Source organism: Oncorhynchus gorbuscha, linkage group LG22, assembly GCF_021184085.1.
Source record: "Oncorhynchus gorbuscha isolate QuinsamMale2020 ecotype Even-year linkage group LG22, OgorEven_v1.0, whole genome shotgun sequence".
NCBI lineage: Eukaryota > Metazoa > Chordata > Actinopteri > Salmoniformes > Salmonidae > Oncorhynchus > Oncorhynchus gorbuscha.
Genome location: NC_060194.1, coordinates 3,582,562 through 3,605,782, shown reverse-complemented (window position 1 = coordinate 3,605,782; position 23,221 = coordinate 3,582,562). Strand labels below are relative to the sequence as shown.

Genomic DNA, 23,221 nt, shown 5'->3' with positions numbered 1-23,221 from the left:
ATAGGACCATTATTCTGCATTGTAAATTGTAATTGACATATACAAAATGGCTGTTTAAATGTTAAAGAAATAGGACCATTATTCTGCATTGTAAATTGTAATTGACATATACAAAATGGCTGTTTAAATGTTAAAGAAATAGGACCATTATTCTGCATTGTAAATTGTAATTGACATATACAAAATGGCTGTTTAAATGTTAAAGAAATAGGACCATTATTCTGCATTGTAAATTGTAATTGACCTATACAAAATGGCTGTTTAAATGTTAAGCGAAATTGTCCATTTGTCAAATCCCTAGTTTCAACCAAGAGTAAGTCTCAAAACCGAATAAGTGGATTGGGCTAAGTGGGTGAGGAAAAACAACTACTTTCAAGTTGAATTAAAACATTCTCTTTTGTAGTGCACAGACAGACACTGTGGGTTTGATTGAGTTTGCCCCATACATAGCTTAGCATATAAGACTACACTTACACTTCCCAGCCCTGCAGCGCTTAACAGTTAGCTTAGCATAAGAGACCATTTCTGCTTGATCCGAAAATGTGGTCAGAGGCGCTGTATGGATGATGTGAAGCAATTACAGAGCCTCCAGAGGCCAAATTGAGCTCTGAACTGCATCGCCGTGCACCTCTCACATTTTGTAACAGTGCAGAGGGCTCCGTATAGCTCCCCATTGACATGATTGTTAAAAAAATAAGTAATTTTTAATTTAACTAGGCAAGTCGGTTAAGAACACATTCTTATTTTCAATGACGGCCTAGGAACAGTGGGTTTAACTGCCTGTTCAGGGGCAGAACGACAGATTTGTACCTTGTCAGCTCGGGGATTCGAACTTGCAACCTTTCGGTTACTAGTCCAATGCTCTAACCTCTAGGCTTCCCTGCCGTGAGGGCGGGAGGCCTTTTATAAACCCAAACCCACTTCTTTGACAACTTCCGTAACAACAGCTCTACGCTGCTCCGTGGAGCGCAAGAAGTGTGACTGCAGCTGCATGGTCAAGCCGATGTCTGCATTGGCGCCACAGCGTTTACAGTGATACAGCCTCTGCTGAAGTCAGTGCATTCACACTTCTTGCACTTCACAGAGTAGAGCTATTTGGTCTATGTAGAGTAAGCTGATGGCAAGGATCTTCAACTAGTTGATTTTTCTTAAAGGTTGTGCGATTTTTGAGAAATTAATTGTTGTAACAAGAACATTTTCAAACACCCAGAGAGGCCAACCCTCCTGGAGAGCAAGCAGGAGTTTCTGACAGCCCTGTTTTTAAAGAGAGCTCAACCAAATTACAAACTGTTTGTGTCCTTACCTTGAAACAGTCTATGGACAAGGAGACCACAATCTATTATTTGGTTACCCACTACCATCGAGCATTAATATAAAAATATTACTGTAAATGTAATCCCCAAATAATCTCAAAGTAACAAAGTCGTCAAATTGTTCATTTCGTGTGCAAAGCATCCTGAATTTTTACATTTTCCACCTTGGTCATATGCCTAAGCCATGTCAAAATATGTAGAATTGCAGGATATTTGCTTTATAACAGGGGTTGTGCCAGGGGGCAATGCCATTCACAAAGCAAATATCACAGCCCTGTCATTGTTGTCTGATCCTGTCACTGATTCTGAATCAGCACTCCTACTCCGAGACGCTTGATAAATACACAGCCCTGTCATTGTTGTCTGACAAGCTAAACTGATCCTGAATCAGCACTCCTACTCTGAGACGCTTGATATATACACAGCCCTGTCATTGTTGTCTGACAAGCTAAACTGATTCTGAATCAGCACTCCTACTCTGAGACTCTTGATAAATACACAGCCCTGTCATTGTTGTCTGACAAGCTAAACTGATCCTGAATCAGCACTCCTACTCTGAGACACTTGATAAATACACAGCCCCTGCTCTCTTCCCCTTCACAGCCCTCATAGTTAGGTTAGCACTTTACTTAGAGTTTCCTGTAAACCTTCCACCATTTCAACCTTCATAAACTCCGCCCCTACCCTGAGCTAATTGCCAATATGGGATCATGCTCCTGATGAGCCTGTACATGCTGTCTTATTTCAGGACCCTCTTAAAGTCATATTGAATCTGCATTCCATGTGCACTCTGTTGCGATGAATGGGGTACGCCCAGGGAATATGGTACATAAAATAACTTTGCAAAAACACTACTCGAGAATATTGGACAGTGGCATTAGGTAAACGTTAATTGGCAGTCGGTATGCTCATGCAGTTGGTGATTCCATGCTTATTTAGACCATGATTGTTATGTTTTACATTCAGGGTATTGAGCAGTGTTTCCCCTAGGATTTTTTTCAGCCGCGGTGTCAGAGGTGTGTTCTTCCTGGGAGGGTCCAGGGGCATGCTCCTCCTGGAATTTCTAGTTTTTTGTTGAACAATTGTGAAAAGGTAACTGACTTTTTTTAACGGACAGTCTACTCCAAAATGCATGAAAATCAAATGTTATTCCTTTGAAACTCATCTGAAAATCGAGGACAGTTTGAATTTGATCTCTTGATCTCAGTAACATCACCAGCCAATTTTATATTGACCCAACAAATGATTTAGCTAGCATAATGTTACTGTATCTTGGCTAACAATTGTCACATATACAGTGCATTCCGGAAAGTATTCAGACCCCTTCCCTTTTTCCACATTTTGTTAGTCTTATTCTAAAATGTATTCAATATTTGTTTTTCTCATCAATCTACATCTCAAGGATGATCAATGGAAAAAGGATGCACCTGAGCTCAATTTTGAGTCTCATGTCAAAGGGTCTGAATACTTATGTAAATGTAATATTTGTGCAAACATTTATAAAAACCTGTTTTTGCTTTGTCATTATGGGGTATTGTGTGTAGATTGATGAGGGGAAAAAACTATTGAATCCATTGTAGAATAAGGCTGTAATGTAACAAAATGTGGAAAATGTCAAGGGGTCTGAATACTTTCCCGAATGCACTGTATATATGAATAGGGTTGACTACATTTCCAGGATTCGGACGATCTGATGAGAATCTGAATAAGATGTGTAACTTGTTGTAACTTGTCACTCTGATCTTAAAAACGTGTCTAGGCAAAAATGTACAAAACAAATAAGAATTTAGGGGAAACACTGCATTGAGGATGCAATATGTGGATAGAAATATAGATGCACTGGTCATATAATAGAACGGTATCACTAGTCATATCACATTATTCATTTTAAACCTAAGATAAACACATTTATTAGAAATGAACAAACCTTTGATTAAACATTGAGATTTTGTTTAAAATAATTGCATTTATACATATGAATGAATATATAGTACCAGTCAAAAGTTTTAGAACACCTACTCATTCAAGGGTTTTTCTTTATTTAAAAAATGTACTACGTTGTAGAATAATTGTGAAGACATCAAAACTATGAAATAACACATATGGAATCATGTAGTAACCAAAAAACTGTTAAGCAAATCAAAATATATTTTATATGTGAGATTCTTCAAAGTAGCCACTCTTTGAAGACAACTTTGCACACTCTTGACATTCTCTCAATCAGCTTAATGGGGTAGTCACCTAGAATGAATGTAAAATTAACAGGTGTGCCTTGTGAAAAGTTAATTTGTGGAATGTCTTTCCTTCCTAATGCGTTTGAGCCAAACGGTTGTGTTGTGACAAGGTAGGGTTGGTATACAGAAGATAGCCCTGTTTGGTAAAAGACCAAGTCCATATTATGGCAAGAACAGCTCAAATAAGCAAAGAGAAACGACAGACCATCATAACTTTCACTGACCTTCATGTCTTAATCTGGAAAATGGTGGTGCTCCTCATGGCCGGGGACTTTAATGTAGGCAAACTTAAATCAGTTTTACCTAATTTCTGCCAGCATGTCACATGTGCAACCAGAGGAAAAAATACTATAGACTACCTTTACTCCACAGACATAGATGCATACAAAGCTCTCCCCTGCCCTCCATTTGGCAAATCTAACCATAATTCTATCCTCATGATTCCTGCTTACAAGTAAAAACTAAAGCAGGAAGTACCAGTGACTCGCTCTATACGGAAGTATTTAGAGCGGGAGACGAATCAAGGAGCGGGATTGATGGTTCGTGCCTTCAGATGAACCATCAAACAAGCAAAGTGGCAATACAGGATTAAGATTGAATCCTACTACACCGGCTCTGTGGCAGTGCTTGAAAACCCTTACAGACTACAAAGGGAAACCCAGACGCGAGCTGCTCATTAACGGGAGCCTGCTAGATGAGCTAAAAGCCTTTTATGCTCGAGGCAAGCAACACTGAAGCATGCATGAGAGCACCAGCTGTTCTGGATGACTCTGTGATAACGCTCTCGGTAGCCGATGTGAGCAAGACCTTTAAACAGGTCAACATTCACAAATCCGCTGGGCCAGATGGATTTACCAGGACATGTCCTCAAATCATGCGTGGACCAACTGGCAAGTGTCTTCACTGACCATTTCAATCTCTCCCTGACCGAGTCTGTAATACCTACATGTTTCAAGCAGACCACTGTAGTTCCTGTGCCCAAGAACGTAAAGGTAAGCTGCCTAAATAATTACCGCCCCGTAGCACTCACGTTGGTAGCCATGAAGTGCTTTGAAAGGCTGGTCGTGGCTCACATCATAAGCATCCTCCCTGATACCCTAGACCCACTCCAATTCAATCTCAATCAAACACTCCACACTGCCCTTTCTCACCTGGACAAAAGGAACACCAATGTGAGAATGCTTTTTATTTACTTCAGCTCAGTGTTGAACACCGTAGTGCCCACGAAGCTCATCACAAAGCTAAGGACCCTGGGACTAAACACCTCCCCCTGCAACTGGATCTTGGACTTCCTGACGGGCCGCCCCCAGGTGGTAAGAGTAGGCAACAACATCTGTCGTCTTGATCCTTAGCACTGGTGTCCCTCAGGGGTGTGAACTTAGTCCCCTCCTGTACTCCCTGTTCACCCACGACTGCGTGGCCAAACACGACTCCAACACCATCACCAGTGCTACCAATGTTGTGTCGTCAGCAAACATAATGATGGTGTTGGATCACCGACAAAGATGAGACAGCCTATAGGGAGGAGGTCATAGAACTGGCAGTGTGGTGCTGAGGGAGAGGAGCTGATTGTGGACTACAGGAAAAGGCGGGCCAAACAGGCCCCCCTTAACATCGACAGGGCTATAGTGGAGCAGGTCGAGAGTTTTTAAGTTCCTTGGTGTCCACATCACCAACAAACTATCATGGCGCCAAGCTTCCTGCCATCTAGGACATATATAATAGGCGGTGTCACATAAAATCAGTCATAGACAGTTTTTTCTGCTACCGCATGGCAGTCAGTACCGGAGCGCCAAGTCTAGGACCAAAAGGCTCCTCAACAGCTTCTACCCCCAAGCCATAAAACTGAATTACCTCAACTAACCTGTACCTCCACACACTGACTCGGTACCGGTACCCCCTGTCTCTTGGCCCCAGCTTTGATGCACCTGTACTGACCTCGCCTTTTGGATGGTAGCGGGGTGAACAGGCAGTGGCTTGGGTGGTTGTTGTCCTTTTTGGCCTTCCTGTGACATCGGGTGCTGTAGGTGTCCCAGAGGGCGGTGATGCATTGTGCAGACTGCACAGGATGCTCGCACTTGTGCATCTGTAAAAGTTTGAGGGTTTTAGGTGACAAGCCAAATTTCTGTTGCGCCGCCTTCACCACAGTGTCTGTGTGGGTGGACCATTTCAGTTCGTCCGTGATGTGTATGCTGAGGAACTTAAGACGTTACTGCTGTTCCGTCGATGTGGATAGGGGGGTGCTCCCTCTGCTGTTTCCTGAAGTCAATGATCATCTCCTTTGTTTTGTTGACGGTGAGTGACAGGTTATTATCCTGACACCACACACCGAGTGCCCTCACCTCCTCCCTGTAGGCTGTCTCATCGTTGTTGGTAATCAAGCCGACTACTGTTGTGTCATCTGCAAACTTGATGACGGAGTTAGAGGTGTACATGGTCACGCAGTCATGGGAGTACAGGTGGGGACTTAGCATGCACCCTCGTGGGGCCCCAGTGTTGAGGATCAGCAAAGTGGAGATGTTGTTTCCTACCTTCATCACCTGGGGGAGGCCCGTCAGGAAGTCCAGGACCCAATTGCACAGGGTGGGGTTGAGACCCAGGGCCTATAGCTTAATGATGAGCTTGGAGGCTACTATGGTGTTGAATGCTGAGCTATAGTTAATTAACAGTATTCTTACATAGGTATTCCTCTAGTCCAGATGGAATAGGGCTGTGTACAGTGTTATGGCGATTAAATCGTCTGTGGACCTATTGGGGCGGTGAGCAAATTGAAGTGGGTCTATGTTGACAGGTAAGGTGGAGGTGATATGATCCTTGACCAGCCTCTCAAAGCACTTCATGATGACAGAAGAGAGTGCTACTGGGCGATAGTCATTTAGTTCAGTTACCTTTGCCTTCTTGGGTACAGAACAATGGTGGCCATCTTGATGCATGTGGGGACAGCAGACTGGGATAGGGAGAGATTGAAAATCTCTGTAAACACACCAGCCAGATGGTCTGCGCATGCTCTGAGGGCGCAGCCTTGCGAGGGTTAACACGTTTAATCGTCTTACTCACGTCAGCCACGGTGAAGGAGAGCCCGCAGTCCTTGGTAGCGGGCCACATCCATGGCACTGTATTATCCTTAAAGCGGGCAAAGAAAGTGTTTAGTTTGTCTGGAAGCAAGCCTTTGGTGTCTAACGTGGCTGGTTTTCTTTTTATAGTCTGTGATTTTCTGTAGACCCTGCCACATACGTCTCATGTCTGAGCCGTTAAATTGCGACTCCACTTTGTCTCTATGCTGACATTTCGCTTGTTTGTTTGCCTTGCGGAGGGAATAACTACACAGTTTGTATTTGGCCATAATCCCAGTCACCTTTCCATGGTTGAATATGGTGGTTTGCGCTTTCAGTTTTGCGCCAATGCCGCTATATATCCACAGTTTCTGGTTAGGGTAGGTTATAATAGTCACAGTGGGTACAACATCCCCTATACACTTCCTTATAAAGCCACTCACAGAATCAGCGTATAGGTTGATATTATTATGTGAGGCTTCCCGGAACATGTCCCAGTCCGCGTGATCAAAACAATCTTGGAGCGTGGATTCCAATTGGTCAGATCAGCATTGAATAGTTAACACGGGTGCATGCTGTTTGAGTTTCTGTCTATATGAAGGGAAGAGCAAAATGCATTTGTGGTCAGATTTGCCTAAACGAGGGCAGGGGAGGGCCTTGTATGCATCGTGGAAGTTAGAGTAGCAGTGATCCAGAGTTTTGCCAGAGCGAGTACTACTGTTATTTGGTGCGGTAGGGTAGCCTAGTGGTTAGAGCGTTGGACTCGTAAACGAAAGGTTGCAAGTTCAAATCCCCGAGCTGACAAGGTTCAAATCTGTCATTCTGCCCCTGAATAGGCAGTTAACCCACTGTTCCTTGGCCGTCATTGAAAATAAGAATTTCTTCTTAACTGACTTGACTAGTTAAATAAAGGTAAATGTGTCGTGATATCGGCTTGAGGGGGGACATACATGGCTGTGACAATAACCAAGGAGAATTCTCTTGGGAGATAATACGGTCGGCATTTGATTGTGAGGAATTCTTGGTCAGGTGAACAAAAGTACTTGAGTTCCTGTATGTTCTTACAATTACACCATGAGTCGTTAATCATGAAACATCTTCTTCCCGGAGAGATGTTTATTCCTGTCTGTGCGACGTACAAAGAATCCAGGTTGCATCTCCCGAGAGAGCCATGTTTCCATGAAACAGAGTATGTTACAATCCCTGATGTCTCTCTGGAAAGCAACCCTTGCCCTAATTTCGTCTACCTTGTTGTCTAGAGACTGGACATTAGCGAGTAATTTACTCTGAAGTGGTGGGTGGTGTGCGCGCCTCCGAAGTCTGACCAGAAGACTGCTCTGTCTACCTCTTCTCTGGCGGCGTTGTTTTGAGTCAGGCTCAGGAATCATCTCAAATGCCCTGGGAAGTTCGGACAAAGGATCCGCTTCGGGAAAGTCATATTCACGGTCGTAGTGCTGGTCAGTTGACGCCGCTCTGATATCTAATAGTTCTTCCGGCTGTATGTAATAACGCTTAAGATTTTCTGGGCCAACAATGTAAGAAATAATACATCAATAAACAAAATACTGCTTAGTTTCCTAAGGACTGGAAGCGAGGCAGTTCTCTTTGTCGGTGGCATTTTCCCTGTCTGGTACAGGCACCCCACCACACTCTCTCGCTTTCGCTTGCCTCCAGCACACAGCCACTGTTGGGGCGAGTGACTCTGAACTTACAATGGCTAGCCCCAAGTCGTTATATTTATTTTATTGTGCATTTAGCTATTTTACTATTCGCCTCATGACTCCTGCATGCTTTGCTGACTGAACTTTCTTGTTTACCCAACCGTGGGACAGACTATGTTTTCCCGACACTCGGGACTCTGGCTCTCTTTTGGTTAGACAGACTTTTGTTCTCCCGTCCTATTCTAACGACCTCTCGCCAGCTTTGTATTCATGTTACCTGATGAAATTGCTGTACAATATGATCTTGTTGCCATCGAATGCACATTAAAATGTCATAAAATAACACTGTAGAGCTCTCCCTGTCCTCTGCCGTGTCTTGATTATGTTACTGTTGATGATATCTGGAAATGTGCACCCTAGCCCATCTACTGTTGCTAGTCCCAATTCTGACTTGTGCTCTGATATCTGCTTCACTGATTTCTGCCGTTAAAACTTCTTTAGCCTAGGTTCCGGTGAAGCTGGAGGCCGCGTAATTCAAATAAACAATCATAAAAAATATGGATATTACACATTTAGGTACATGTGTCTTATATCAGTTGAAAGCTGAAATTCTTGTTAATCTTACGGCACTGTCCAATTTACAGTAGCTATTACAGTGCAAGCATGCTATGCGATTGTTTGAGGACGGCGCCCCACGTCAAAATATTTTTCCATGAATTCACAAATAGCAATTTAAATATTCACTTACTTTTGCAAATTTTCCTCTAATTCGTCATCCAAAGGGTCCCAGCTTAAACATGTAGTGTTGTTTTGTTAGATAAAATCCTTCTTTATATCCCAAAAGGTCAGTTTAGTTGGCGCCATCAATTTGAGTAATCCACTCGTTCAACATGCAGGGAAAGAAATCAGAAAATCTACCCCTAAACTTTGCGTCAACAAGTAAAAATATGTTTCTATTTACTCCTCAGGTACCCTAAAATGTAATCAAACTATAATATTTCTTATGGAAAGAAGTATGTTCAATAGGAAACAGGTGCGTCCTTTCTTCATCCTGCGCTCAAACACGAATTTCCAAGACTTTGTCCCTGTACTAAAACTGATATTTCTTATTCATTTTGAAAGTTACAAACCTGAAACCTTGAACAAAGACTGCTGACACCCTGTTTGACTCAGCCATGCCTCCTTGCCCGTCCAACATTTCCTCATCTCCCAACCCTTCTAATGCTACTAGCACCAATGCTCCTCTTCTCCCCCTGCCCCGCTACAAAGTTTCTCCCTGCAGGCAGTCACTGAGTCCAAGGTGCTGAAGGAGCTCCTTAAACTTGACCCCCAAAAAATATCTGTGTCAGATGGTTTAAACCCTTTCTTCTTTAAGGTTGCTGCCCCTATCATCACCAAGCCTGTCTCTCCTCTCGGGGGAGGATCCCATTGCTTGGGAGGCAGCCACGGTTCGTTCTTTATTTAAAGGGCAGATCAAGATGATCCTAACTGTTATAGACCTATTTCTATTTTGCCCTGTTTATCAAAAGTGTTGGAAAGAAGTATTCTTGCTAGTATGCAATCTTGTTTCCGCTCAGGTTATGGATGTGTCACAGCACCTTCAAGGTCCTCAATGATGTCACCATTGCCCTTGATTCTAAGCAATGTTGTGCTGCTATTGTTATTGAGCTTTAGGAAGAAACCGAGAGGGGAACCAGGCTATGAGGGGTGGCCAGTTCTGGCTGTGCCGGGTGGAGATTATAACAGAACATGGCCAAGATGTTCAAATGTTCATAGATGACCAGCAGGGTCAAATAATAATAATCATAGTGGTTGTTGAGGGTGCAACAGGTCAGCACCTCAGGAGTAAATGTCAGTTTGCTTTCCATAGCCGATCATTCAGAGTATCTCCTCCGAGAGAGAAAGAAAGAATTAGAGAGAGCATACTTAAATTCACACAGGACACTGGATAAGACAGGAGAAATACTCCAGATGTAACAGACTGACCCTAGACCCCCGACACAAACTACTGCAGCATAAATACTGGAGGCTGAGACGGGAGGGGATGGGAGACACTGTGGCTCCATCCGATGATACCCCAGGACAGGGCCAAACAGGCAGTATATATATCCCCGCCCACACCAGTAGAGGGATATCTCCAACCACCAACTTAACATCCTGAGACAAGGCCGAGTATAGCCCACAAAGATGTGTGCCAACCCAGACAGGGAAGATCACGTTAGTGACTCAAGCCACTCAAGTGACGCACCCCTCCTAGGGACGGTATGGAAGAGCACCAGTAAACCAGTGACTCAGCCCCTTTAATAGGGTTAGAGGCAGAGAATCCTAGTGGAGAGAGGGGAACAAGCCAGGCAGAGACAGCGAGGGCGGTTCGTTGCTCCAGAGCCTTTCCGTTCGCCTTCACACTCCTGGGCCAGACTACACTCAATCATAGGACCTACTGAAGAGATGAGTCTTCAATAAAGACTTAAAAGTTGAGACAGAGTCTGCGTCTCTAACATGGCTAGGCAGACCATTCCATAAAAATTGAGCTCTATAGGAGAAAGCCCTGCCTCCAGCTGTTTGCTTACAAATTCTAGGGACAGTTAGGAGGCCTGCGTCTTGTGACCGTAGCGTACGTGTAGGTATGTACAGCAGGATTAAATCGGAAAATTGGGTAGGAGCAAGCCCATGTAATGCTTTGTAGGTTAGCAGTAAACCTTGAAATCAGCCCTTTGCCTTAACAGGAAGCCAGTGTAGAGAGTCTAGCACTGGAGTAATATGATAAAATGTTTTGGTTCTAGTAAAGATACTAGCAGCCGTGTTTAGCACTAACTGAAGTGTATTTAGTGCTTTATCCAGGTAGCCGGAAAGTAGAGCATTGCAGTAGTCTAACCTAGAAGTGACAAAAGCATGAAAACATTTTTCTGCATAATTTTTGGACAGAAGGTTTCAGATTTTTGCAATGTTACGTAGATGGAAAAAAGCTGTCCTTGAAACATTCTTGATATGTTCTTCAAAAGAGAGATCAGGGTCCAGAGTAACGCAGAGGTCCTTCACAGTTTTATTTGAGACGACTGTACAACCATCAAGATTAATTGTCAGATTCAATAGAAGATCTCTTTGTTTCTTGGGACTTAGAACAAGCATCTCTGTTTTGTCCGAGTTTAAAAGTACAACATTTGCAGCCATTCACTTCCCTTATGTCTGAAACACATGCTTCTAGCAAGGGCAATTTTGGGGCTTCACCATGTTTCATTAAAATGTACAGCTGTGTGTCGTCCGCATAACAGTGAAAGTTAACATTATGTTTTCGAATGACATCCCCAAGAGGTAAAATATATAGTGAAAACAATAGTGGTCCTAAAACGGAACCTTCCAGCAAGGGCAATTTTTGTGCTTCACCATGTGTTATTGAAATAGGCCGATAATAAAAAAAAAAAAATTCTTGGTCAAGGTTTGGCTTTTTCAAGAGAGACTTTATTACTGCCACTTTTAGTGACTTTGGTACACATCTTGTGAATAGAGAGCCATTTATTATGTTCAACATAGGAGGGCCAAGCACAGAAACCAGCTCTTTCAGTAGTTTAGTTGGAATAGGGTCCAGTATGCAGCTTGAAGGTTTCGAGGCCATGACCATTCCATTCTTGTGGGTCGGCTAAGGAGTATTGGTGTCTCTGAGAGAGAGGTCTTTGGTCTGGTTTGCTAACTACTGTTCTCGAAGATTGCAGTGTATAAAGTCAGAACATCAGCTGTCTCAGCCACTTCCTGTCACCAAGGGTGTACCCTAAGGCTCGATCCTAGGCCACACGCTCCTCTCAATTTACATCAAACACATAGCTCAGACAGTAGGAAGCTCTCTCATTCATTTATATGCAGATGATACAGTCTTATACTCAGCTGGCCCCTCCCCTGCACTATTTCACACCTGATTTGACTAACCTTGGGTTTGGTGATTATTAATTTAGTTAAATTGAAGTGTGTTAGTACTGGGCTAGAACACGATCAGTTGTAACTGGTGTGTTAGTACTGGGCTAGAACTAGTTGATAAGTTGAAACAGGTGTGTTAGTACTGGGCTAGAACTAGTTGATCAGTTGAAACAGCTGTGTTAGTACTGGGCTAGAACTAGTTGATCAGTTGTAACAGGTGTGTTAGTACTGGGCTAGAACTAGTTGATCAGTTGTAACTGGTGTGTTAGTACTGGGCTAGAACTAGTTGATCAGTTGAAACAGGTGTGTTAGTACTGGGCTAAAACTAGTTGATCAGTTGTAACAGGTGTGTTAGTACTGGGCTAGGACACGATCAGTTGTAATTGGTGTGTTAGTACTGGGCTAGATCTAGTTGATCAGTTAACAGGTGTGTTAGTACTCAGGGCTCAGTTGAAACAGGTGTGTTAGTAACTGATCAGTTGATCAGTTGAAACAGCTGTGTTAGGTGTGTACTGGGCTAGAACTAGTTGATCAGTTGAAACAGCTGTGTTAGTACTGGGCTAGAATATGATCAGTTGAAACAGGTGTGTTAGTACTGGGCTAGAATATGATCAGTTGTAACTGGTGTGTTAGTACTGGGCTAGAACTAGTTGATCAGTTGAAACAGGTGTGTTAGTACTGGGCTAAAACTAGTTGATCAGTTGTAACAGGTGTGTTAGTACTGGGCTAGAACTAGTTGATCAGTTGTAACTGGTGTGTTAGTACTGGGCTAGAACTAGTTGATCAGTTGAAACAGGTGTGTTAGTACTGGGCTAGAACTAGTTGATCAGTTGAAACAGCTGTGTTAGTACTGGGCTAGAACTAGTTGATCAGTTGAAACAGGTGTGTTAGTACTGGGCTAGAACTAGTTGATCAGTTGTAACAGGTGTGTTAGTACTGGGCTAGAACACGATCAGTTTTAACAGGTGTGTTAGTACTGGGCTAGAACTAGTTGATCAGTTGATACAGGTATGTTAGTACTGGGCTAGAACTAGTTGATACAGGTGTGTTAGTACTGGGCTAGAACACGATCAGTTGTAACAGCTGTGTTAGTACTGGGCTAGAACTAGTTGATCAGTTGAAACAGCTGTGTTAGTACTGGGCTAGAACTAGTTGATCAGTTGAAACAGGTGTGTTAGTACTGGGCTAGAACTAGTTGATCAGTTGTAACAGGTGTGTTAGTACTGGGCTAGAACACGATCAGTTTTAACAGGTGTGTTAGTACTGGGCTAGAACTAGTTGATCAGTTGATACAGGTGTGTTAGTACTGGGCTAGAACTAGTTGATACAGGTGTGTTAGTACTGGGCTAGAACACGATCAGTTGTAACAGCTGTGTTAGTACTGGGCTAGAACTAGTTGATCAGTTGTAACAGCTGTGTTAGTACTGGGCTAGAACTAGTTGATCAGTTGATACAGGTGTGTTAGTACTGGGCTAGAACACGATCAGTTGTAACAGGTGTGTTAGTACTGGGCTTATTAGAACCAGTTGATCAGTTGAAACAGGTGTGTTAGTACTGGGCTAGAACTAGTTGATCAGTTGTAACAGCTGTGTTAGTACTGGGCTAGAACTAGTTGATCAGTTGTAACAGCTGTGTTAGTACTGGGCTAGAACTAGTTGATCAGTTGAAACAGGTGTGTTAGTACTGGGCTAGAATATGATCAGTTGTAACAGGTGTGTTAGTACTGGGCTAGAACTAGTTGATCAGTTGAAACTGGTGTGTTAGTACTGGGCTAGAACTAGTTGATCAGTTGTAACAGCTGTGTTAGTACTGGGCTAGAACTAGTTGATCAGTTGTAACAGGTGTGTTAGTACTGGGCTAGAATATGATCAGTTGTAACTGGTGTTTTAGTACTGGGCTAGAACACGATCAGTTGAAACGGGTGTGTTAGTACTGGGCTAGAACACGATCAGTTGTAACTGAATTGGTTCCCCTGGTAATTGATAGAGAAACACTGGGGGCTACCGTAGCAACACTTCCTGACTGTAGGTAGCTAGAACTGTACACAGTGGGTAGCAGGCATCCGGGAGTGACAAATTCCAACCCCTCACTGAGCCAAACTGAGTTGTATATTGTTTCACTTTACAATTTCAACTAAAAAAGAGACAGAAGTGAAATGTACCAATCCGGTTTCAAATCAGTATCCCTACAGGACCGACTAATATCTACAAATGTAAGGGAATGTTGATGAGTATCTTCTGTGTGAACCTCAGTTGTGTATATCATTTGAACATGTGCTCCAGTAATGAGATACTAAGTCTGTTTACAATTGTTTAAAACATTTTAGATAAAATAGACGTTTTGTGGTCAAATGTGGTGTTTTTGAGGATTTGGGAACCTCTCCACTCCACTAATTTTGTTTATTTAGGGGATATATAAAGCAGAGATTTCTATAAACCCACACATTAGAAAGGACTGATGTCCCCCTAGTGGCATGGCTTTGTGATTACAAAATGGCAAAAAGGTCGGACGGAATACAGTCTCGAATTGAGTTCACTGTAGACAATTGTTGTTCATAAAAATAGTAAATTCCATTTACTAATGAAGCATACTTTCTTATTGTAGCATATGGGCTGCCTTTGGTGTCAAATGGCTGGCCATACATTCTCCTGAATCTATTGTGAACTGTTCTAGTTTTCTGTCTTTACAGATTTTTGATTGTGCTGGGATGTTTGATATTGGCCATACTAACAACTTTCAAAGAACACGAAAAGGCCTCCGGCCATTGGCTTGTTATATTGGTAAGTTTGAAGATTTATCTTGTAAATAAATGCACAAAAGTCCAATATTGAAATACATACATCAAAATACAACACATTTTAATATTGGGTCCAATGGCAATAATATGTACTAATGCATTTAATGCATAATAATGCATAATGATATCAACATTTGATTTGATGATACTGAAGGTATTCTATTTGTCTTGTTTGACTTTCTCAGGAAACATCCACCATATTTGTCTTCGGAACAGAGTTTGGGTTGAGAATATGGTCGGCAGGCTGTTGCTCCAGATACAAAGGATGGAGGGGGCGGCTCAAATTTGCCCGCAAGCCTTTATGTATTTTAGGTAAGCTGGAGGAAGTACAGAATACTTTTGGTTTTACCAGTACAGAATTCTTTATATCTGGTTGATCTGGTTGATATTGTAGACTTATGAGTTAAATATACAACTATAGGCTGGTTTCCCAGACACAGATTAAGCCTAGTTCTAGACTAAAAAGCATGTTCAATAGAGATTCTCCACTAGGCTTAATCTGTGTCTGGGAAACCTTCCCTATGTTATACAAATTGACAATTGGTTTATGAATTGAATCTAATTTTGGATGTTTTGTCTTTTCATTTTCTCTCTGGTAGATATTTTTGTGCTGATTGCCTCGGTTCCGGTGGTTGCTGTACGTAACCAAGGCAATGTGCTTGCCACGTCCCTGCGCAGTCTGCGCTTCCTGCAGATTCTGCGCATGCTCCGCATGGACCGCCGTGGAGGCACCTGGAAACTACTGGGCTCTGCCATCTATGCACACAGTAAGGTATGGTGTCCATTACCACTTACTCCATCTATGCACACAGTAAGGTATGGTGTCCATAAACACTTACTCCATCTACGCACACAGTAAGGTATGGTGTCCATTACCACTTACTCCATCTATGCACACAGTAAGGTATGGTGTCCATTACCACTTACTCCATCTATGCACACAGTAAGGTATGGTGTCCATTAACACTTACTCCATCTACTCCCACAGTAAGGTATGGTGTCCGTAAACACTTACTCCATCTACTCCCACAATAAGGTATGGTGTCCATTACCACTTACTCCATCTACTCCCACAGTAAGGTATGGTGTCCATTACCACTTACTCCATCTACTCCCACAGTAAGGTATGGTGTCCATTACCACTTACTCCATCTACTCCCACAGTAAGGTATGGTGTCCATTACCACTTACTCCATCTACTCCCACAGTAAGGTATGGTGTCCATTACCACTTACTCCATCTACTCCCACAGTAAGGTATGGTGTCCATTACCACTTACTCCATCTACTCCCACAGTAAGGTATGGTGTCCATAAACACTTACTCCATCTACTCCCACAATAAGGTATGGTGTCCATAAACACTTACTCCATCTACTCCCACAATAAGGTATGGTGTCCATTACCACTCCATCTACTCCATCTACCACTCCATCCTCCCACAGTAAGGTATGGTGTCCATTACCACTTACTCCATCTACTCCCACAGTAAGGTATGGTGTCCATTACCACTTATCCATCTACTCCCACAGTAAGGTATGGTGTCCATTACCACTTATCCATCTACTCCCACAGTAAGGTATGGTGTCCATTAACACTTACTCCATCTACTCCCACAGTAAGGTATGGTGTCCATAAAGACTTACTCCATCTACTCCCACAGTAAGGTATGGTGTCCATTAACACTTACTCCATCTACTCCCACAGTAAGGTATGGTGTCCATAAAGACTTACTCCATCTACTCCCACAGTAAGGTATGGTGTCCATTACCACTTACTCCATCTACTCCCACAGTAAGGTATGGTGTCCATTACCACTTACTCCATCTACTCTCACAGTAAGGTATGGTGTCCATTACCACTTACTCCATCTACTCCCACAGTAAGGTATGGTGTCCATTACCACTTACTCCATCTACTCCCACAGTAAGGTATGGTGTCCATAAAGACTTACTCCATCTACTCCCACAGTAAGGTATGGTGTCCATTACCACTTACTCCATCTACTCCCACAGTAAGGTATGGTGTCCATAAAGACTTACTCCATCTACTCCCACAGTAAGGTATGGTGTCCATTACCACTTACTCCATCTACTCTCACAGTAAGGTATGGTGTCCATAAACACTTACTCCATCTACTCTCACAGTAAGGTATGGTGTCCATTACCACTTACTCCATCTACTCCCACAGTAAGGTATGGTGTCCATAAAGACTTACTCCATCTACTCCCACAGTAAGGTATGGTGTCCATAAACACTTACTCCATCTACGCACACAGTAAGGTATGGTGTCCATAAACACGTACTCCATCTACTCCCACAGAGCAGCGTTTCCTTTAGGACAATGTTGCGCCGGATATTTGACAGGCAGCGTTTTAATTTACCCAGTAGCTCTCCAGTACCGGATTTGGAGATGTAATTTATCGTGTCCTCATTTAACTCCATCTATGTAAGTCATGGAGTCCTCATAATTCCATCAGAGAAAGGGCCCTGATCCAACTCCATCTACAGGGCCTTCAGGAAGTATTCAGACCTTGACTTGTTCCACTATTTGTTAGGGTACAGCCCTAATTCTAAAGTTGATTCACTAGTTTTTTCCCCTTATCAATCTACACACAATACCCCATAATGACAAAGCAAAACAGTTTTTTAAATGTTTGCTAATTTATTACTAATACATATTTTTGAAATATTACATTTACATAAGTATTCAGACCCTTTACCTTGGACTTTGTTGAAGCACCTTTGGCGATTACAGCCTCAACGCTACAAGCTTGGCACACCTGTATTTGTGGAGTTTCTCCAATTCTTCTCTGCAGATCCTCTCAAGCTCTGTCAGGTTGGATGGGGAGCGTCGCTGCACAGCTATTTTCAGGTCTCTCCAGAGATGTTTGATCAGGTTTAAGTCCGGGCTCTGGCTGGGCCACTCAAGGACATTCAGAGACTTGTCCCGAAGCCACTCCTGCTTTGTCTTGGCTGTGTGCTTCGGGTCATTGTCCTGTTGGAAGGTGAACCTTCACCTCGGTCTGAGGTCCTGAGTGCTCTGGAGCAGGTTTTCATCAAGGATATCTCTGTACTTTGCTCCGTTCACCTTTCCCTCGACCCTGACTAGTCTCCCAGTCCCTGCTGCTGAAAAACATCCCCACAGCATGATTCTGCCACCAGCATGCTTCACCGTAGGGATGGTGCCAAGTTTCCTCCAGACGTGACGCTTGGCATTCAGACCAAAGAGTACAATCTTGCTTTCATCAGACTAGAGAATCTTGTTTCTCATGGTCTGAGAATCTTTAGGTGACTTTTGGCAAACGCTAAGCGGGCTGTCAAGTGCCTTTTACTGAGCAAAGGCTTCCGTCTGGCCACACTACCATAAAGGCCTGATTGTTGGATTGCTGCAGAGATGGATGTCCTTATGGAAGGTTCTCCCATCTCCACAAAGTAACTCTAGAGCTCTGTCTGCATAACCATCGGTTTCTTGGTCACCTCCCTAACCATGACCCTTCTCCCCTGATTGCTAAGTTTGGCCAGGTGACCAGTTCTAGGGAGAGTCTGGTGGTTCTCTTTAAGAATGATGGAGGCCACTGTGTTCTTGGGGACCTTCAATGCTGCAGAAATATTTTGGTATCCTTCCCCAGATCTGTGCCTCAACACAATCCTGTCTCGGAGCTCTACGGACAATTCCTTCAACCCCATGGCTTGGTTTTTGCTCTGACATGGGACCTTATATAGATAGGTGTGTGACTTTTCCAAATCATGTCCAAAAAATAGAATTTACCACAGGTGGACTCCAATCAAGTTGTAGAAACATCTCAGTGGAAACAGGATGCACCTGAGCTAAATTTTTAGAGTCTCATAGCAAAGAATACTTATCTAAATAAGTATATTTGTTTTTTTATTTTAATACATTTGCAATAATGTCAACCTATTTTTGCTTTGTCTTCATGGGGTATTGTGTGTAGATTGCTATGGATTATTTTGGGGGGTTTACTACATGATTCCATATGTGTTATTTCATATTTTTGATGTCTTCACTATTATTCTACAATGTAGAAAATATTGTATGAGTAGGTGTGTCCAATGAGTAGGTGTGTCCAATGAGTAGGTGTGTCCAAACTCTTGACTGGTATTGCATTTCAATCTGTAAAGTTCAGAGTGCTTCACGTCCCTAAATACACATCAGAACTGTATGTTTCTGTGTGACTGGCTTTTAGGAGCTGATCACCGCTTGGTACATTGGCTTCCTGTCCCTCATTCTGGCCTCCTTCCTGGTGTACCTGGTGGAGAAGGATGATGTCACCATGGAGGTGTCGGATACTGATAGCCCCACCATTAAGCCCGAACCCCAGGACTTTGACACGTATGCCGACGCTCTGTGGTGGGGCCTGGTATGTATTTGTAGAAAGACCTGTAGTTGGTACCTGCCCAGGTCTTTGTTTTAAAAGAGAATCTCAGCCAACTGGTATATTCCCAGTTCTAAGAACCATATGTTTCCTAGAGAGCGCGTTGGCCCTATGTTTAGAGAAAAAAATACCTTGAAAAAAATCTATAAATGTTTCATTTTTATGCAAATCATATCTACAATATAGTCTACATTTACCTTTTTCTTTCATTATTTTAGACTACCTGGCATTAGTGCGTAAGCCTAAGTTTGAGGGCCTAACTGTATGCGCGCCAAAAAGGCGCCAATCACCGAATGCTTTTGGGAACGCATTAAAATGTTATTCACAGAGGCGAAAAGGACAATTTCGGAATTGAAAAGCTGTGAAATGGAGAGTTGAAAATAAAGGAAAGAGAGGGTCAGAAAGAAAATACATTTTTGGTAAAGATTTGGTGAAATGGTAAAAGAGGATGATAGGCAGTGCCAGCTACATTGTGTGTGATGATTGTGAGGTGCTATACAAATTCCACAGTCACAAGACGGGGACTTCAAAAAGGCTTATGGCACATCAAGGGAGCTGTTGCCTGCTGTTCAGATGAGTTAAATAGAATCTGAAATCTGGACACTGACTGTAGGTCTCTAACAGCTCACATAGCCTTAATATTAACTCCTGCAGAATGAAGCATTTCTTACAAGAAAATGTGTATTTTGACATGGGCACAGGAGTGGAGAAATCTGATTTATTTCTTTCAGCATCTTGAGAGAATGTGGGGGGCAGGACCAAGTTTGGGAAACGGAGTGTACAAAACATTAGGAGCTACAATACCAGCTGGCAATGTCACACTTGTCAACTTCAATCAAGATCCTACCTGCATCTTTACAAATACAGCAACATTCACATTACCAACCATTTTGTAAATTTCTTCAGTTTCCATGGCGCCGTGTATGAAGATCATGTCTCTCTCCCCTGTACGTAGATCACATTGACCACCATTGGTTATGGGGACAAAACCCCAAAGACGTGGGCTGGGAGACTGTTAGCTGGCACTTTTGCTCTCATTGGAGTGTCCTTCTTCGCTTTGCCTGCAGTAAGTAAAATCTCTTGGAGATAGGGTTTAGTCCATGATTACATTATTGTGAAATGTATGAATTATCACATACTTTACACATGCATTTGTTTTGCAATTGTACATCAATATGCAAATTCTATACCACGCCAGTGTCAATTTGCTCGAATGTTAAGATAATGATTAATTATGTACTGTATAGTAAGACCACTTATTTACCCAGTTGTCATTCTTCAAGGATTAGATGACTGAATCATCAAAATGAAGAAGTAGTATTTTATTGATGAATAAGGTCTGTTAATGGATACAGAGAGTATTCGATATAAAGTGTATGTTCCTTAGGCTATGTGTAAACTTGGTAAACTCAGTGGCTTCGCAAAGGCGATCAATAGTTGATTAAAGGCCCAGTGCAATCAAAAACGTTATTTCCCTTGTATTATATATTTTCACGCTGAGTTTGGAATAATATTGTGAAAATGATGATACATTTTTGTGTAATAGCAGTTTGAAAAGACTGCATTACATTTTTGCCTGTTTTAGTGAAATTGAATTTTGGCCTGCTTGGTGACATCCCCAGGCGGCTAATTAGTTAACAGACCAATAAGAAAATGAGTTATAAACCTGCCAATAACAGCTAGTTTTCAGCTTAATTTCTTGCTTGAGAAATTGCTCTTTACTAAGAAGCAATTTTTGTTGAAGACATTCACAATAAGGTACTTAATTGTTACCCAGAAATTATATGATATATTGAGATAAAAACGGTTGCATTGAACCTTTGATGCTGTCTTTTCCATAATGGGAACGATAGTTAATGAATGCTGCCTGTCTCCCCCCTAGGGCATCTTGGGCTCAGGCTTAGCTTTGAAGGTCCAGGAGCAGCACAGACAGAAGCACTTTGAGAAGCGTAGGCATCCAGCTGCTGGGCTTATTCAGGTGAGACTACAGTAACAGTAAAGGTGGAATGCCTCTCACACAAAAATCCCTTAATGGTTATGGCATGCAGTGTCTGAATGAAATTCCTTGAGAGAAAAGGGACATTTTTTATTATGAAGGGATATACAGTGCCTTGCGAAAGTATTCGGCCCCCTTGAACTTTGCGACCTTTTGCCACATTTCAGGCTTCAAACATAAAGATATAAAACTGTATTTTTTTTGTGAAGAATCAACAACAAGTGGGACACAATCATGAAGTGGAACGACATTTATTGGATATTTCAAACTTTTTTAACAAATCAAAAACTGAAAAATTGGGCGTGCAAAATTATTCAGCCCCCTTAAGTTAATACTTTGTAGCGCCACCTTTTGCTGCGATTGCAGCTGTAAGTCACTTGGGGTATGTCTCTATCAGTTTTGCACATCGAGAGACTGAATTTTTTTCCTTTTCCTCCTTGCAAAACAGCTCGAGCATTTGTGAACAGCAGTTTTCAGTTCTTTCCACAGATTCTCGATTGGATTCAGGTCTGGACTTTGACTTGGCCATTCTAACACCTGGATATGTTTATTTTGAACCATTCCATTGTAGATTTTGCTTTATGTTTTGGATCATTGTCTTGTTGGAAGACAAATCTCCGTCCCAGTCTCAGGTCTTTTGCAGACTCCATCAGGTTATCTTCCAGAATGGTCCTGTATTTGGCTCCATCCATCTTCCCATCAATTTTAACCATCTTCCCTGTCTCTGCTGAAGAAAAGCAGGCCCAAACCATGATGCTGCAACCACCATGTTTGACAATGGGGGTGGTGTGTTCAGGGTGATGAGCTGTGTTGCTTTTACGCCAAACATAACATTTTGCATTGTTGCCAAAAAGTTCCATTTTGGTTTCATCTGACCAGAGCACCTTCTTCCACATGTTTGGTGTGTCTCCCAGGTGGCTTGTGGCAAACTTTAAACAACACTTTTTATGGATATCTTTAAGAAATGGCTTTCTTCTTGCCACTCTTCCATAAAGGCCAGATTTGTGCAATATATGACTGATTGTTGTCCTATGGACAGAGTCTCCCACCTCAGCTGTAGATCTCTGCAGTTCATCCAGAGTGATCATGGGCCTCTTGGCTGAATCTCTGATCAGTCTTCTCCTTGTATGAGCTGAAAGTTTAGAGGGACGGCCAGGTCTTGGTAGATTTGCAGTGGTCTGATACTCCTTCCATTTCAATATTATCGCTTGCACAGTGCTCCTTGGGATGTTTAAAGCTTGGAAAATATTTTTGTATCCAAATCCGGCTTTAAACTTCTTCACAACAGTATCTCGGACCTGCCTGGTGTGTTCCTTGTTCTTCATGATGCTCTCTGCGCTTTTAACGGACCTCTGAGACTATCACAGTGCAGGTGCATTTATACGGAGACTTGATTACACACAGGTGGATTGCATTTATCATCATTAGTCATTTAGGTCAACATTGGATCATTCATTGGATCATTCATCCCTATGACTTTGATTAAGTAAAGAGACAGTATATCTCAAACTGGGGCACATTCTGAGTGTACACTTGCGGTTGCCTCCCTAGGCACATATATGATTATCCTGCCTGTATGGTTATGAATCCTGGCACGTACCAGCCCTACTCTGTATATCTATGTCTATCTGTGCTTGGAGTTAAAAACAATTATCCAAAATAAGCCAGCAGTGTTATTAAAAATCTTAATGAAACATTGAGGGACAGTTCAAACAAATTGTTATTCAAAAAGTTTTCGGAGTACTAAGAAAACGTTTAATATTAACGATATCAAAACTTTCACAACGTTAAAAGAATGTTCTCAGAATGTTATTTAATCACCTATCCTTTCCGTTCTCAGACCTATACATTCGTTAATGAAAT

At 42.3% G+C, this 23,221-nt stretch overlaps 1 protein-coding gene across 1 annotated transcript in view; it reads left to right on the top strand.

The window, feature by feature from the left end:
* Positions 1–23,221, top strand: part of kcnq3 (potassium voltage-gated channel, KQT-like subfamily, member 3) — a 113,105-nt gene that overhangs the window by 64,985 nt on the left and 24,899 nt on the right. Inside the window, exons 3-8 of the mRNA XM_046320589.1 lie at positions 14,860–14,950; positions 15,153–15,279; positions 15,567–15,739; positions 19,174–19,347; positions 20,318–20,428; positions 21,245–21,340. Of these exons, the coding sequence (XP_046176545.1) occupies positions 14,860–14,950; positions 15,153–15,279; positions 15,567–15,739; positions 19,174–19,347; positions 20,318–20,428; positions 21,245–21,340 (772 nt within the window). The remainder of the gene's footprint in view (positions 1–14,859; positions 14,951–15,152; positions 15,280–15,566; positions 15,740–19,173; positions 19,348–20,317; positions 20,429–21,244; positions 21,341–23,221) is intronic.